This window comes from Ambystoma mexicanum, chromosome 14 (assembly GCF_040938575.1).
Source record: "Ambystoma mexicanum isolate Mex_15411 chromosome 14, UKY_AmexF1_1, whole genome shotgun sequence".
Classification (NCBI taxonomy): domain Eukaryota; kingdom Metazoa; phylum Chordata; class Amphibia; order Caudata; family Ambystomatidae; genus Ambystoma; species Ambystoma mexicanum.
Window position 1 is genome coordinate 209,896,890 of NC_090940.1, and position 17,740 is coordinate 209,914,629.

Consider the following 17,740-nt stretch of genomic DNA (forward strand, 5'->3'; position numbering starts at 1 on the left):
GGTCGTTTCCCGGAATTCCGTTGTTAATACCGGCAGGATACCAGGAATCTCATGAGGGCCAAATATTTGCCGTTACACCTTTCTTAGTTTTCTTCCTTTACAAGGACTATTTGGTTTGCAGTGGAAGTTTATAAGAGTAACAATCATGCTCTTTGGGTTGAAGATAAGGATTGGTAGGAGTAATGGGAGGAATCCCTGTCACCGCAGCTCGCAGTTCTCCTTTCACAACATCCCGCATTTCCCCTTTGCCCCGATCATCAATGTACACATTTAAGCAGGGGTGTCGTGATCTGCTTAAAACACAAACCATAAACATATGGACCCACTGTATCAAAAAGTAATGCTCTGACCTGGAAGTGAGAAGGTAAATCTGATCCAGACACGAAAGTTAGGTAATACCGATTGGTCCTAGTAAAATTACAACAGACAGTCGTGATTATATTAATGGCCCAGAGGCGAGTATGATGCATTTCTCTTTTCTTTATTTTTCAAACAAGATCATAAAACCATTTCTTTGTGATAGAAAAACTACAACTCCCTTTAGCCCTTTCACTTTTGTCGTCCTCACCAATCATGCCTCTTTATGTGCCTTGTTTTCCAGTGCGGGAATCCAGCAAATCCTCTATGCTATCAGTGCCCAGCACCATCATCACATGGCTCTTCTGAATAAGGCAGAAGCGACCATCCTCCAGACTAGGGATAGAAACACTGAATCCAGTGCACACCTACTCTTTCATATAGGTCGTGAAAGTAATTCAAATATTGGCTTAATGACAGATTTGGGTTCAGGGGTGGTAACACAACCCTGGCACAGGGTTGTACAAACAATAATACACAATACATGGTGCCAAGACTAAATCAAAAGGAATGAAGGAACCCAAACACCTGATACATCCAGGTTCAGAAAAGCGATTGAGATTGGTCCATAACCAGTTCTAGATGAAACGAGGGTAAGCAGGGAAAGTACTCACCTCTATACCATTAAAGGGGTAGTCCACTCAAAAATGTGATGGTTTAAAAAGATGGGCCATAATGAAAAATATATATAAAAAAATATTAGTTTTTAAAGTTCCTTTGTAAAATTTGTGATAAATGAGCCCCAAAGTCTGGATTTTTTAGCATTGGGGGCATTCATTTTGTGAAATGAAGCAGCCTTCTCTGTTCATGTTAAGCTCTGCTCTCAGGGCACTAATCAAACAAAAGCCCCCTACTGAGAGCTTTTGCTTACTGCTGCTAGAGAGCAGAGAATGCTGGCAGGCTGCAGCTGAAGAGCATGCTTCTGGTGAGTGCTGCCTTTACATTTTTATTCCATTTTACCCCACCCGCTGCAATCCTATATTCATGAACTCGCACGGAAATATGTACGAAAAAAACAGTAATTTTAAATACTACGCCGCTCGCCAGTGGGCAACGTAGTATTCATAAATACTGATACTTTCGATTTTAGTTTCTCACCGGCTCGCTCGGAAACATAAAGCAAATGTACTGGCAATTATAAATACTTCACCACTTGCCGCAATTGCCAGGTGGCAGAGTCTTCATAAATGCTGGTACTTTTGCTTTTAGTTTCCTTTGACACACCCACATTCATGGCCTCTTTAGACTAACTAGCTTAGGCTGAAACAGGGGTTTAGGGTTTGCAGAATGAAACAAATAGATCATGAATGGATGTTCTCAAATACTCTCTCATGGATTCCATCAGAAACAAGTCACAAATTAAATAAGTCCCAAAGTCGTCTTGGTTTGTTTCAAAATATGGAAAGAAGCCTCTGAAGTGTTAAATACTCCACTTCTAGGATCTAAAACACAAATGTCAGAAACTCTACAGAACATTATGGGACACATTAAAGAAGCTTCTTAGCTGAAAAAGATTTCAGAAATCCTCAAAATATTGGACAAAGCAGCCTACCTGCAGGTTCAACACTTCATTGAAGAGAACAAACTCCTTGGACTCCGCCAATCTGGCTTCCGCCCCAGACACGGGACCGAAACCGCCCTACTTGACCTGAAAAACCAGATGGACGATGCTAGAGACATGGGTAAACCAGCACTTCTCCTACTCCTCGACCTATCAGCGGCCTTCGACCTCGTGGATCATTCCGTCCTATGCCACCACCTTTCCTCCACTGCCAAATTCTAGCCAGAGGCCACAGCTTGGATCACCTCTTTCTTACAAGACAGAACCATGCAAGTATTCTCTGACCTAGCCGCCGCATCACCAATCATTATACTTTGTGGGGTGCCCCAAGGCTCCTGCCTCTCCCCCACCCTATACAACATCTTTACACGACCCCTCTTCCTCATCCTCGACGCCATGGGTATCTCCTACACCAACTACGCCGACACACTCAGATCCTCCTCACTCTCACAGGTAACTATAACACTGACTCCCTGACCCTCAACAACCTCTACAACACCATCCAAGCCTGGATGGCAGACAACAGACTATGCCTCTACTCTGACAAGACAGAACTCCTCCTGGTAGGTTCCCCCGAAACGCTAAAAAATCTAGATGCCCAATTCAGCCACTTCACCATTGATTCCATTAAAATTCCGGTCTCCGATTCTGTCAAAATTCTGGGAGTCTACCTGGATTCCAGCCTATCCATGGATAGACAAGTCAACGCAATAGCCTCCACAGCTGCATATCATGCCAAACTTATCAACGCAGTCAGACCCTTTCTCTCCAGAGAGAACTGCACCAACATAGCCAGAGCCATCACGGCTCTAGGGTAGACTACTGTAACGTACTCTTTCTAGGAACCTCCAATACAAAGTTAGAGAGATTACAAGTAATACAGAACAATGCTCTCCAGGCAGCCCAAGGCATTGCTAAAAGAGAACACATCTCTGAGGCCAGAAAACTAGCCCACTGGCTCCCAATAAAGGAAAGGATCGTATTCAAAGCCCTAACACTGACCCACAAGTGCATTTACCTCGCTGCTCCTGCATACCTCTCACAAAGGATCCACCCCGTCTCCACTACCAGGCCAACTAGATCACCATACACCAACATGCTCGCTGTGCCACTAGTAAAAAGAGTAAAAGCGGGCGGATCCAGCTTCCCTTATCTCGCGCCCACTCACTGGAATGCCCTACCACCCACTATCCGAGGTGAGGCCTCCCTCACCACCTTCCTCAACACGCTGAAAACTACCCTCTTCACATAAGGCAAGATACATCAGCACAAATACTTTTCCTGTATGTTGTATTATATGACCAAATGCAATATCTGTAACAACAGTATGATGTCTTGTTGTATTCATAATGTGTCAACAATCGCTATCATGCCTGTACCATGTAACTAAGTTATTGCAGTAACAGCGCCTCAATGCCCCTGGGCTGCTTGCGCGCTATATAAATATAAATGATTAAATAAATAAATAAATAAATAAATAAATAAAGATGTCTGTTCATTGTTGGGCACATTGGGAAATGAAAACAAAACCCAGATTGGCATCTGTCACAAAGACATAGGCAAAACACAGCCAAGCAAGCAAGTATTGATTTAGAATGTAGGTGTTTTATTTTGGGGTTCACAATAAAAGTGGTCCTGATCGGGAAATGATTTAGACAAGGGATAAAATACAACATCCATAGAGGTGCATCTCCCTAGCAGCCTTCTTCTGTATGGCTCAGACAATTCTCTACTGAGGATGCTGTTGATGAAAACAAAATGCCTATACAGGGAAATGCCAAGTCTGCACAGTAAGGTTTGCCAGTCTCCCTAAACCCTTGGTAAGCTTCTTCCAGGCATTAGAGTCCTCAGGCCATCTCTTGCCATCTGCCCAAATGTAACTGGGTTGCAAAGCAACGTCTAAGTAAACTGGCAGGTCTGTTCTTCTTGGCCTCCAGAAGATTAGTACTCCCTACAGATATTTTCTTTCCAGATCCCTACCCATAATACCTCAGTCTTTGATGCAGAACTTTTACTGGTCAAAGGATGTCCCTCCCCCACCTTGGCGAATACGTGAAACCTCTAATTTGGCAGCACTTCTCAGGTGAAGCAAACACACTTGTTAAAGTTTGTCTCAGCACGGTCCACAGCATCTCCCAGAGATAAGGTAGGGCAGAAGGGTCTTTAGGTGCTTGGTCATGATCTGCGGTGCATCACTGTCTCAGGGACCTACGCCTGTTATACAAGCCTGTCTCACGTTGCTACTCTTGGATCTAACACTAACTCATGCTTGTGGGCCTGTCTCTATGTCTCAACTCATCTTTTGGCTGAGCTCCCCACTGTTCTTCCACAAGGTCATTCATCCTCCCACTTCTCCTAGACAACTGGTAGACCAGCACTGGCTTAATGTCTGATGTTGCCCTGTTCCTCCAGCCATGTTCCTGCTATCTACATGTCTTACTTCCAGCTCCTCCTTCTCACCATCATTTAAGACCCATCTTCCTTACCAGCTCCTTTCCGTCCTCCTTTCAGGTCTCTTCTGTACCAGCTCTTCCTCCTTGATGGTTTTCCTTCTTCAACCTCTCCTGTATGCCCCACTCGACCTCAGGGTTTTCCTCCTCCAACCCCTGCACTATGCTCTCCCCATTCTTTGTCTCCTTCAACCTCTTCAATACGATCCTCTCCCCCTTGTTGTTCTCCATCTCTAATCTCTTGGGTCCAATCCTTTGCCCCTTGTTATTCATCTCCTCCAACCTTGTCTGTACTCTCCAATCTCCTGCACTAGCAACTCTTTCTGTAACTCCACCTCCTCCCGAATCATCCACTTTCTCTGCACCACCACCACCTCCTGCACCTTTAGCTCTTTCCAGACCTCTACCTCCTCATGCACTTTTAGCTCACTTTGCATGTCCACCTCTTGCTGCAACTTCATCTTACTCTAGTCCACCACCTCTGCCTGTACCTTTAACTCTCTCTGCACCTCTACCTACCAACACCTTGCCACTCCACTACTCCCAACACCCACACCCCCGATCGATCTGTCCAGGCTTTTGTAAAGCATTGTACCCTCCCCTGACTTGCTCTACTTCCTGTGCCTTGCAGGTGTGTTTGGTAATTGTTCCTAACTCGGGATTGCTTATGCAGTACAATTGCAGGTGTGTTTAATATTTTTTCAACAGGGCACTCTATTCATGGACTAAGTCTTTAGTATGCCGTTCCGCCATGTTGGAACTGTTACACATACACTGTGAAACTCACATGCAGAGTTCACGAAAGAGAGGTGGCATGGCGGCAACTGTTCTATGCTGTGCTCATGGACTGCAGTACCCATGGAAAGTTGATAAACCATGCTTTTCAATTACCCATAGGTAATTCCTGCTGAATCTGCATCTACCGGGTTGTGGCAGTAAACGCTGCCTTCCAGAGCGATCCATACCCCTTAAGTGCCAAGGACGAGTGTGCTCGTCCTTTTTGCATAGACCTGCCTAATAGCCTGGCACTTAAGGGCCAGTAGCACAAGGTGATTGAGTGTGACAGCCACCTATCCCAGGCTTCCATTGTAATGGGCGGAGCAGCAGGATTGCCCCTGGTTCCTACATTACTTTCCCCTCCTCCCCCACACACACACCCCCTTTAAGGCCCGGCATGGTATATATTGTCACATATTCCATAGGCAGGAATATTTTGAAAGTGTAGGGGTCTTCCCCCTAACACATTTCAACAATCAGCATACCAAAGGATGTTCACCCACAGGAAATCTCCAATTAAATCCTGATTGATTAAAATTGCAGACATTTACATATTTTCTGTCTGAAAAAAATATTTTTTTGCTACCTCTGCAAGAACATTTATTACATAAACAATATTTGCTGGAAATTATGTTTCTCATTGTTATTTACGTCAGCTAACCTTGGTGGTCCACGCTGAGATGTTTGACCAAATTTTTCTGGATGAAACTCAAAGCTGATTGTAAAATTCCTGCACGCTTCCATCTATCTGAGAAATCAAGAACGCCATGTGAATAAGATCATCAGCTAAGAGCCAAGGTTAACATGTGTTGTTTGAACCCTCTAGAAGTGTTGGAAAAGACGAAGAAGAGCCCGACAGTCTATGGATAAATTCTGCATTTTCTGGATACCAAGCCAATCTTGATGTATCAATACAATTGTCCCTTTCTGGAATTGGACAACAAATAAGATGATTTCAAAGCATAGACACTCAAGAGTGGCTCCTGGTGCCCAAACTTCAAAAATGCATAGGTGGCCATAGCCACAGTATCTGGTCTCCAACTAAAAAGCGGGAGATCAGAGCACCGAGGGGGGATACTAAGAGAGCTATACAGAATAGGCCCTAGAGATCCCGTAATCTCAGAAAATATTCCGTGTGGAGGTTACCGTTGGCTTTAACTATCGAGAGGTGAGAGCACCGAGCCGCCACTGTGTTGTTCAGTTATCTGGGATGGCAAAATTGCCAGAATGCTTTCGCTAGTTCTGATAACGTTTAGTTGGTCCCTCCTACTTGTACATATACCACACTAATGAAAGTTTGCCCGTTAGTAGTCAGATTGCACAGTGGAGCATGTCCTTCGTAAATGTGTGAACTGCAAAGGATCCTGCAAATGTATAAGCAATATGCGAAGACCTGGGTACGAGTCGAAAATGTCTTCTCCGTTTCAAGGTTCTATGCCCTTGAACTGCCACTGGAATGCTTCTCTTGCTTGTCAAAACATTTAGACCCAGTCTGAGTAATCCGGACCTGTTAGTAGATGCTGATTCTTTTAGCCATAAAAGGCCTTTTAATGCATTGGGCCTGGGAGGCTTGCTTGAATGGAGGGTGACAGAAGTCCTACAACCCTCGTTAATTGTCTCAAAGTCATCATTTGTGGTGGCCAGGCACTATTTCCTTATTGGTATAAATGATCTTGAATCAGTAAATTGGACATGGTACAATCTATTAGGAAGGCAAGAGACTACAGGATTTATTTCTCATTTATTTTCCAGTTTATCAAAAAACCTGTGTCTAAAAGTACTTGAACGATTACGGTCCTATGGGCCTCATTACGACCCAGGCGTTAAGGGTTAACGCTGTCGTTAACCCTTAACGCCTATTCTGATTTTAACGGCTGCTCTTAGCAGCCATTAAAATCCATGGCGCTAAACCGCCTTGGTGCTAATTACGGCACCGTAATTTACGGTGGCGTAATTAGCGCCTTCCTCACTCCCATTATGCCCTATGGGGCAAAAATGGGAATGGGGAAGGGAAAATGGGAAATGGGGATTTACCGCCCCACTCACCTTGGAATGGGGCGGTAAATCCGCCATCCACCATGGTGTAAACGTAGTTTACACCATGGTGGTAAAGTTGGCGCAATTAGCGCCTGGGTCGTAATGACCCCCTATCTCTCTGAAAGGTCATCAGGATCGGTGCCGTAATAAGAATGTCATCTAAATATATTAACAATCTAATTATTTTTTAAGGAAACCCACGACTGAACGTAGACATTGTGTGATACATCATGCGGCAAAGGATAACCCTAAGAGCAAGGTGCAAAATGTAAATGTACAATGGCACCACTGGAAGCGTAGAGTGTGTCCCGGGATAAGAGAAGTATGAATGGTGAGCTGCAGGTCCCTCCGCTCCATACACACTAACAGCCACCGGGCCGAAGCAGCTCTCCACCGTGCAATGGTCTCCATCTTGAAATGTTTCTAGAGTACACAATGATGGAGGAGCTCCAATTGAGCACTGGACGAAAACACGAATCCTTCCTTTTCACCAGAAAGATATTGCTGAAAAAATTGGTCTTCGATACCATCCGCCAACTCTTATTACGTTCATCTGCCAGAGTTGCCAAATCTCTGAAATTAAGTTTTTGCCAATTATACGTGATGGCCTTGGACTTTACCTAGCAACCGTAGATCTTCTGAAATTTGTGACTAGTTTTTGAGAATAACAAGGGTGAGGCCACTCTGAGGGCACATTGCATATGAACATTTCAGAGTACTTACATAAACAATAAAGGGGTTGTCCCTTCTTCTCCTCTCTGTCCTTATCCCCTCCGAGCTAAAAAGGGTGTCCTGGCATGGGTGTAAACGTAGGATGACATTCCTGGGCACAGCTGTCGGCCCAGCGGGAAACCCTTTGCCGGAAGAGACCTGTAATACAGTTTGAGCCCTGCCTAAGGCCATGCTTGTTTTTAGCAGATATGAGAACACACATACTGATTACAAATCAGTTTGATTGGACACATCCCAATTCACCTGAATGGGTTGCCATGCCTCCTAATGAAAGATTTGCTGAACAGTTCTTACAAAAGAAACTGGATAATAATTCAAAAAAGAAAATGAGAGCAGAATGGCCTAAATCAGTGATGAATGGAAAACAGCAGCTGACTGCTGATGTAGATCCCAAGCTATCAAAGGTTTTCTCAAGGTACAGAATGGACATTTCCAAATGAGTGGACACGGTCTGGACAACTTGTGAGGAGTCGACCACCTATTAAATAACACACATGCTTCTTATAAATCAAGTGGCTGAAAGCAAACCTGGTGAAGACATTTCTTTTCATGAGTAGCGCACTTGCAGCTGCAATTATGACTTTAACTCTCAGTTGACTGCTTTTAAATAACACTGGCAAGCCCTTCACAGAACAATGTTTGATGTGATTGCTTGTTTGAGCTAGCTAAAAGAAATCCAAGGAGGATGTGTTTTGGCCAGTAGGGGCAGGTAGTGGGCAGGAATGGCCATGGGGATTAGCATGGCTAGCGGCTGTCAATAGGTGGTAGAAAACCCAACACCACCAACAGGCTAATTGTCCCTCTCCACATCCCATCTACTTTCTATCTGTACTCAAATGTACTAGTAAACTGTGCATAGTGTTGCCCTTGGGAAGTCCACACTTTGGTGAGATGCTGTCCAAACAATTAATCATGTAAGTACTGTAATTTATGCGGTTTCAGTGGGGAAAAAAACTCATATGGGGGAGCAGGAAAAGATGACTTGCTGGACTCCCATAATGAAATGATTGGCGGAGGACTAGAAAGGGGAGGGGCACTAAGAGGGTTCTGGTGGTGACAGTATTTCTTTCGCACCAAACAGGGGAATTGCTGTGGAGCAAAACATGGCTAGAAGGCCAAGGCAATAGGCGTCACATGGGCATTTAGTAGGTGGAGGAAAATGCCAAGGAATGCGCAGATTGGCCAGTGGGAAACTGGTGATGTGAGTGGTGAAAGCGGGTGTCCTGATTTAGGCGAATTTCCAAAATACTCTCCACCTCCCTGCCTTGCTGTCAACCTTCCTAAATCCACTGTACCTTACTAGGCAAGTCCGAAAACCAATGTTATACCCCTAACCTGAGACAACGGCATTATTTTCCGTTTTCCATACAAGCCCACTCTTAAACATACTTCCACACTTCTTTTTATTTCCTATGAAATGTTTTTAAAGTAGAGCCCAGCAACTTAAACAAAGGTAAGCAACGTCTAGAAGCAGGGGATGCAAAGGTACACGAGGGCGCGAGAGACCACACATGTGATACTTTAAGCAACACATCAAAAGAACAACCTGAACCCTCCTTTGCTCCTGGCCTGCCTCTTACAACAGCAATGACCTCTATTTCCTGCAACCTTCTGGGACAAGAGGGCCACCAGCAGTTTGAATCCAGACTCTCCAAGAGCCACCCAGCGTTAGCCCTTCATTCAACAAACAGTGGAACCTAGGCAGCGTACACTGTGTTTGTGGACACGACTGACTCGAATACTCCCTTGAATCTCGCACATTCTTAGTGTTGTTCTTGCAGAAGTTTACATTATTTATTCTTGTGCTCTTAGCTCGCCCCTCCCCCTTCCATTCACCCTAATGCTTGCTCATTCTCGTGCTGTTTCCTTATCCACCCTGATGCTTGCTCATACTGAAGTTGGATCCCCATCCACCTTGGTGCTTGCTTGTTCTGATGTTGGATCGCTATCTATGCTGGTGATTGCTGATTTTGATGTTGGATCACGGTTCAACCTGATGCTGGCTCACTCTTATGTTGGATCTTGACTAGCCGGATGCTTGCTCATTCTGATGTTAGTTCCTGCTCCATCGTGGTGCTTGCACATTATAATGTTGGATCCATATACACCATTATGCTTGCTTATTCTGTTCATGGATCCTTCTCCACCCTGATGCTTACATGTTCTGATGTTGGATCCCCAGCCAGCCTAGAGCTTGCTCATTCAAAGGTTCGGTCCCTATCCACCCTGATGCTTGCTCACTCTGGCGTTGTCTCCTTATCCATCCTGAGGTTGGATCCCCATCCACCCTGATGCTTGCTCATTCTGGTGTTGTTTCCTTATCCACCCTGATGCTTGCTCACTCTGGCGTTGTCTCCTTATCCACCCTGAGGTTGGATCCCCATCCACCCTGATGCTTGCTCACTCTGGCGTTGTTTCCTTATCCACCCTGATGCTTGCTCATTCTGGTGTTGTTTCCTTATCCACCCTGATGCTTGCTCACTCTGGCGTTGTTTCCTTATCCACCCTGATGCTTGCTCGCTCTGTTTATGGATCCTTTTCCACCCTGATGCTTGCTCATTATGATGTTGGATCCCTGGGCACCCTAATGCCTGCTTGTCATCCCTGCTTATTCTGATATTTGATGATTTGTGCCCAGTCCAAAGTATTTTATCTGCCTCCTGGATGTATCGATTTCCCTCTTCCCCGGTGGTGAGCCATAGTGCAAATTGGAGGGACATGGTTTGCAAAATGTAAATGTAAACACTTTGGGAAGATCTCAAATAGATCATTCACCAAATGACTAGTAAATTGACTGTAGTGAGAGTCTGTCCGAGGAGTGCAACTAACAGTCTGTGATAATGCCATGTCACTTTTTTTTATTTCCCCTTTTCACACACATCCTTTCGAAGCCCATATAGAATGGCAGCTATTTTACCAATGTTTCCTTCTGACACTGTTGTATCACAAATTATGTCTCATTGGGTAAATAACTGTACCTCCCTCCCTCATTTGTTCTCTGACAAAAGCAAAAAGCCTTTTCTAGAAAACTCATCCTCACAAGACACGTTTTCATAGTGTCCCCCAAAGCATTCCCTCACCCGACCAATATCAGGATATAAACATTGCAATCACTTAAGTTCTTAAAGATCTGCACTCTCTCCCGCTGGAAGCTAGAATACAATTCAAACTTCATTCCATGATCGCATCGCATGAAGCCTGCCAAGATTACAATTCAAACTTCATTCCGTGATCGCATCGCATGAAGCCGGCCAAGATTACAATTCAAACTTCATTCCGTGATCGCATCGCATGAAACCGGACAAGATTACAATTCAAACTTCATTCCATGATCGCATCGCATGAAACCGGACAAGATTACAATTCAAACTTCATTCCGTGATCGCATCGCATGAAGCCGGCCAAGATTACAATTCAAACTTCATTCCGTGATCGCATCGCATGAAGCCGGCCAAGATTACAATTCAAACTTCATTCCGTGATCGCATCGCATGAAGCCGGCCAAGATTACAATTCAAACTTCATTCCATGATCGCATCGCATGAAACCGGACAAGATTACAATTCAAACTTCATTCCATGATCGCATCGCATGAAGCCGGCCAAGATTACAATTCAAACTTCATTCCGTGATCGCATCGCATGAAGCCGGCCAAGATTACAATTCAAACTTCATTCCGTGATCGCATCGCATGAAGCCGGCCAAGATTACAATTCAAACTTCATTCCGTGATCGCATCGCATGAAACCGGACAAGATTACAATTCAAACTTCATTCCATGATCGCATCGCATGAAGCCGGCCAAGATTACAATTCAAACGTTTTTCCATGATCGCATCGCATGAAGCCGGCCAAGATTACAATTCAAACTTCATTCCGTGATCGCATCGCATGAAGCCGGCCAAGATTACAATTCAAACTTCATTCCGTGATCGCATCGCATGAAACCGGACAAGATTACAATTCAAACTTCATTCCATGATCGCATCGCATGAAGCCGGCCAAGATTACAATTCAAACGTTTTTCCATGATCGCATCGCATGAAGCCGGCCAAGATTACAATTCAAACTTCATTCCGTGATCGCATCGCATGAAGCCGGCCAAGATTACAATTCAAACTTCATTCCGTGATCGCATCGCATGAAGCCGGCCAAGATTACAATTCAAACTTCATTCCGTGATCGCATCGCATGAAGCCGGCCAAGATTACAATTCAAACTTCATTCCGTGATCGCATCGCATGAAACCGGACAAGATTACAATTCAAACTTCATTCCGTGATCGCATCGCATGAAACCGGACAAGATTACAATTCAAACATCCTTCCATGATCGCATCGCATGAAGCCGGACAAGATTACAATTCAAACATCCTTCCATGATCGCATCGCATGAAGCCGGCCAAGATTACAATTCAAACGTCCTTCCGTGTTCGCAGCGCATGAAGCCGGCCAAGATTACAATTCAAACGTTTTTTCGTGTTCGCAGCGCATGAAGCCGGCCCACACCCTCCAGAATGTCAAGAAGAAATTGCAGACTCTACACTTCACTGAAAGTTAACCCTGTACTTTCTCCTCTGCCCCTGCAATTCCCACACCCACAAATGCGCTTACACGTCCCTTTCAAACCCAAACTACATCAGTCTGTGGCAACTTGTCACTCTCTTGTGCAGCAGTCCATTGTGTGCACACTATAAGTCCCCGGTGGATGCATACCTACGAAGCTGTTAATCTACACCCCCTAGACTAGCCCATTGTACCCGTAGTCACTCCAGGAGGCAAAAAGAAATCTGAAAAGCCAAAGCTGGCTATGATTTGTTAGGCACTTCCAAATTCAGGAAAAAAGCTTGTCCCTGTCCCGTCTCTCTCTCAGGAGCTACAATGGCCCCTTGAAACTCACATCCTCTGATTTTCAAAGTTGCCTTTTGCAAGGACCCCTCTTTCCCTACCTCCAGGTACACGGATTCCAGCTCCCTCATCGGACGGGTCTTGTATACATCAGTCCTCTTTCCCCTGTCCTCTGCCTATCCCCCTGCTAATCCCTCTCTTACTCTGCCCCCCGTTCCATTCCAACTGCTTCCTCCTTCCCCAATGGCTTCCCTAATTCACCCCTACTTCCCCCTCTCTCTTTTGTAGCCCCGCCCACAGTACATCCTATTTTATTATGCCCCCTCCTGCCCCTTTTATCTCTTGGTTATTATCTCTTACTGTTTAGTTACTATGGGGAAGAAAACCCTCTCTTCTTCACTTTGTACCACTAAAACACTTAAGGGTGGTAACGCTATATAAGGCTGCAACGTAAGTTCATGATTATATCAAATGCAATAACCCCTTGAACTATCCAATATAGTCCAACACACCCCTTGTTTGGCATCTCTAAGTCTCGATTTGAGATGTGGTTATTGGCATTCTCCGAGTGTGATTTTTGCCTGGCATTATTTCTTGTAATCAGCAATTGTCTTTACCTTTCATTTTACTTTGACCTTTATATGAGAAATGGCTGCAGATGGTGAAAAGGGCATCAGTGAATTATTCAAAGTTTGTATTGGGTTATTGGCCATGGCCAAGGAGGAATTCTTTTTTAATGAGGGTTAAAACTGGATCTCGGCCAGTTGGGTTCTAGGTTGCATTAGTGTGTGGGCTGTCTGAACTGAGAGATTGATGGAGAGCTGGTGGCATTTGGATGAGGCCAGTATCTCTATCCATTTCAGACAAGATTTTGCAGAAAATAGAAATTCGATGGAAAATGCAGCAGTTTTTTTTCATTGCATTACATAACTGTGGGTGTGACATTGATTGTTTGACCATTGGTATAATTCACGTAAACCTCGGACGATAGTTCAAGCTCAACATACTCATTATGGGAACAGGGTGATGCTGTGCGACATGGTCCAATACCTAGATTTGGCCAATTCAGCTCTTCGCCACCAATCTTCCTCCTTCCGGTCAATACATTGAAAACCATGTGTGCTTAATAATAGTGCCACCAATTATTACAGGGATTACAAGATGGAGGAATCTGGCATCAAGCACTCCATAAATCAATTTTTTTATAATTATCATATCAAACCCATGCTGAAGTGAGAACTCAGACAATAAAATGATATGTGCTTATATTTGTTACCAATGGCTCATCGCAGACTAGGCCGATCTGACCCCAACCAACTGAGTTCAACACCGAGCTCCTCCTGCCAAAATGGCTGACTCATTTCCTATCACGTGATCGATACGTTGTCATCAACACATTTACTCTTATGTACCCCCCACCATCAAGCTCCCTGAGGTAACCAAATGGCAGCATTTTTAAAGGTCTACACATCTTAAATTTATATTACAAATCCTATATTTAAATACCAAATACAATATACATCTATATTCTCTCTGTCACTTGCTTCATGGACTTGAACATAAGGCAAGTTAACACTTTGTTTCTCTATTTCCAGTGGCGTGGTTTGCTTTTGACCCTGGTTCTGCACATTCCGATATTATATTTTCCAACGACAACCTAACAGTAACCTGCAACAGCTACGATGACAGGGTGGTACTGGGGAAAACCGGATTTTCCAAAGGCATCCATTATTGGGAATTGACAATCGATCGATACGATAATCACCCAGATCCGGCATTTGGCGTGGCGCGCATCGAGGTGGTGAAGGATGTGATGTTAGGCAAAGATGATAAGGCCTGGGCCATGTACGTCGACAACAACAGGAGCTGGTTCATGCACAACAACTCGCACACAAACAGGTAGGTTGCTGTGTTACGGCAGGGCACGTATGACTGGAAGTCACGTGATCCTGTCGGCAGACATCAGCAGAGTGATTGACTGCATCAGAATGACTCTAGTATGCGCAGGTCTGCTTTACAGAGGTCTCTTTCTCGAAAAGGTACAAGGCAATAAATGTCAGCCGCCACAATTTATTTAAAATGGCATTATGTGAACATATTCTCCCCATGAGTAATTTAATTTATGGAAGTGGAAATGGTAAAATGACGCATTATACCACTCTCTCAGATACATGCAGGCAGATTTATGAGGCATAAACAATGCACGGGGACTGTATTAGCGGTCCGCAGACATTTGTTTTACTGCAGTTCATTTTACCTACTGAAAATGAGGTCGCTGGTCTATCATTGTGTTTTGTACTGATAAATTATGCATTATTTCTTCTAGTGATTTAATTGCCTGCCTTGTTTCTAACCAAGGAGACCATTCAACACAATACTACTCTGAAACAAGAATACATCAAAACAATGAGAAAATAATAAAATGTCTGCCCAACTATCACAAACTCATAGAAAGGAAAAGCAATGAGTAAGGAATTTAAATGATCTAACCACGCATTGACTAAAAGCAGTAGTATGTGCAGAAGGGCGTGTGTACATATCTCGCGTTTTATGGACCGAGTCAGCCACTTTGTTCACAGAGCTCGACTGTAGTTTGGCCGCAGCGTATCTCCGATACTGGTCGTACAGGACTTATTGAGATGCTGTTTTATCATTTCACCATTAGATGGCTCCTTGCCAATTCTCTGGGGTAGCAGCACCTTCGTGCGTTTGCCCGGCCCGTAGGCGTGTTGTGAGTGGGAGAAGAGAGTGGCATAGACATTCTTTCAAAGACATAGGGGTTCAGACGCCTGTCACTTTCTGCAGGAGTGCTGGCTGCGGGTAAAAAAAAAAAAAAAAATCGGGTGCACCTGCGATAGATTGGGGACCAGGGTTTGAACCTAGTGTGAGCTTCATCAACTGGGGAAATGCCTCATCAACTGGTTGACCCCATAATCAACAGGGTCAAAGGATTCGATCTGCCTCACCATTGTTGTTCTTAATGCATTGGGTAAATCATACGTTTCATACCTGTAGAAGTTACTTCATGTTTATTATTTTGCTTTTAAATTATCCCTTGTTTTTTGTATGTGTTTTGATATACTTACTTTTTTTGAGTGCAGGAAATAAGCCCCGGAAATAAGGGCTGGCAAATGTTTGCAGGTTTACTTTCTTGTTGTTTATTCTTTTTATTTATAACCTCCTGGTTTTTTTTAGCATATATTGAATCGACAGGGCATACTCTATCAATATGAACTACATTCAACAATTAATATGTAATCGATACAACACAAACAGAAACAATGTATAATAGACTTCTAAATGAGACCCTCCCACCTTATTAAAAAAGCATTACTAACATTAGTTCAATGTCACTGAAAAAAGATGGAAACATTCTGTCTTGTACACCTTGATTGCGTGGGCTAGTCCTAGAAAGTCATTTGATGCAGCATGGAAAGGAAAACTGTACCTTTTCGTCAGGATACAATTGAATTTGATGTATTGGTCTTTTTGTAAGTATTACACAACATCCGGCTGTAATGTATGAAATGCAAAATGTATAACTGGTTTTACGATATGATTGTTAAACGTCATGATATGATTGTAAAAGTTTCATTTTTGTAAACTAAATACTATCATTTTTATTAAAAAATAAAATTGTTCAGAACAAGGTCAAACTACCGTACCCTTGCACATCTTCCAAGTTCTTGTTGACTGAAGGCGACAGTATTCAATGTGAGAAGTTGCACTGCCGGGGCACCTTGCAAGTGTCCAGTGTTGGTATAAAATACTCTACAGAATGTTAACATCCCCACACGAGTGGTGCACCCTCGCCCCACAGCCACAAAAAAGGAAATTCAAAGGTACTGTTTGAAAAGTCAGGAATTAAAAAAACACAGCCACATCCATAGCACACATTTCAATGAAGGTGTCGCAATAAAGAGACACCATTGACATTATTATTTCATTCCAGAAACAAAAACGATAGTTGTCAAGAGGTTCTGAACTTGTGCTATTGGATACCAGTAAGAGATTAATTTAACCTGTCCCAGGCTTTTTGATATATATAAGGAATAAGGAGAGGGCCTCATTACAAGTTTGGAGGTAGCCATGCCTGTAATACAGGCAGGCTACCTCCAAACTTGCGAAAAAATCCGGCACCCGCGAATGGGCAATCACCGGGTCATGCCGAGTTTGGCAGACCCGGTAATTGCCCATTCGCGGGTGCCGGTAATAAGGGACTTCCCATCCCCATTCGGCTCCATAGGGCTGAATGGGAATGGGGAGCTTGGATGCACGGGCACCGTTCATAACGGTACCGGTGCATTCACGAGTTTTGCTCACGGGTGCCGCACTGCCCGCCAGGTCCGACCTGGCGGGCAGAGCGAGACCCGCGAGCACAACTCATAGTATGGCGGTACGGTAGCAACGGCGCCGGTAGCACTACCGGCACCCTTGTTACTGTACCGCCATACTTATAATGAGGCCCATTATCTTTAGCTAGCAAGTCTGTCTACAAAACCCCTTGGTCAGGCAGGCTGCCAGCGCAATCGCGGGTCCAAGTGTACATAAGCATAGGAGAACATATACCCATCTCCATACAACAAAACGAGCTCTGCTAGGAAGTGATTATGACACTGCACCATAGAGCACTACACAAGACTTCTTGCTCCTCCGAACGTGTCTCTTTCTGTTTGCATTGTCCCGTTACAAAAGCAACAAACACATGCACAGGAAAAGATAGTTTGGGCGTTTGTATAGGCATTTACTAGGCAGTCGCCTTAGACTAGTATTGCCATCATTTGTTTTATTATTCACATGATATGAGAAGTGTTACTATCACATGTCAGATATTGGCATAAGAGGGCCGGATATTTACACCATTGCCAGCTTTCGACACCAAATGTCCAGGTAGTCACCCCATTGCACAGGATTTCCTCATATTAACAATCTCGGAATAATTGATCATACAAATTCCTCCTATTCACACACCTAAGGAC

The 17,740-nt window shown here is 44.1% G+C and overlaps 1 protein-coding gene across 13 annotated transcripts in view; it reads left to right on the forward strand.

Moving 5' to 3' along the window:
- TRIM9 (tripartite motif containing 9) overlaps positions 1–17,740 on the forward strand; it is a 554,912-nt gene that overhangs the window by 523,988 nt on the left and 13,184 nt on the right. For all 13 annotated transcript variants that reach the window (XM_069638944.1, XM_069638942.1, XM_069638945.1 and 10 more), the window contains one exon: positions 14,357–14,660. In XM_069638944.1, the coding sequence (XP_069495045.1) occupies positions 14,357–14,660 (304 nt within the window). The remainder of the gene's footprint in view (positions 1–14,356; positions 14,661–17,740) is intronic.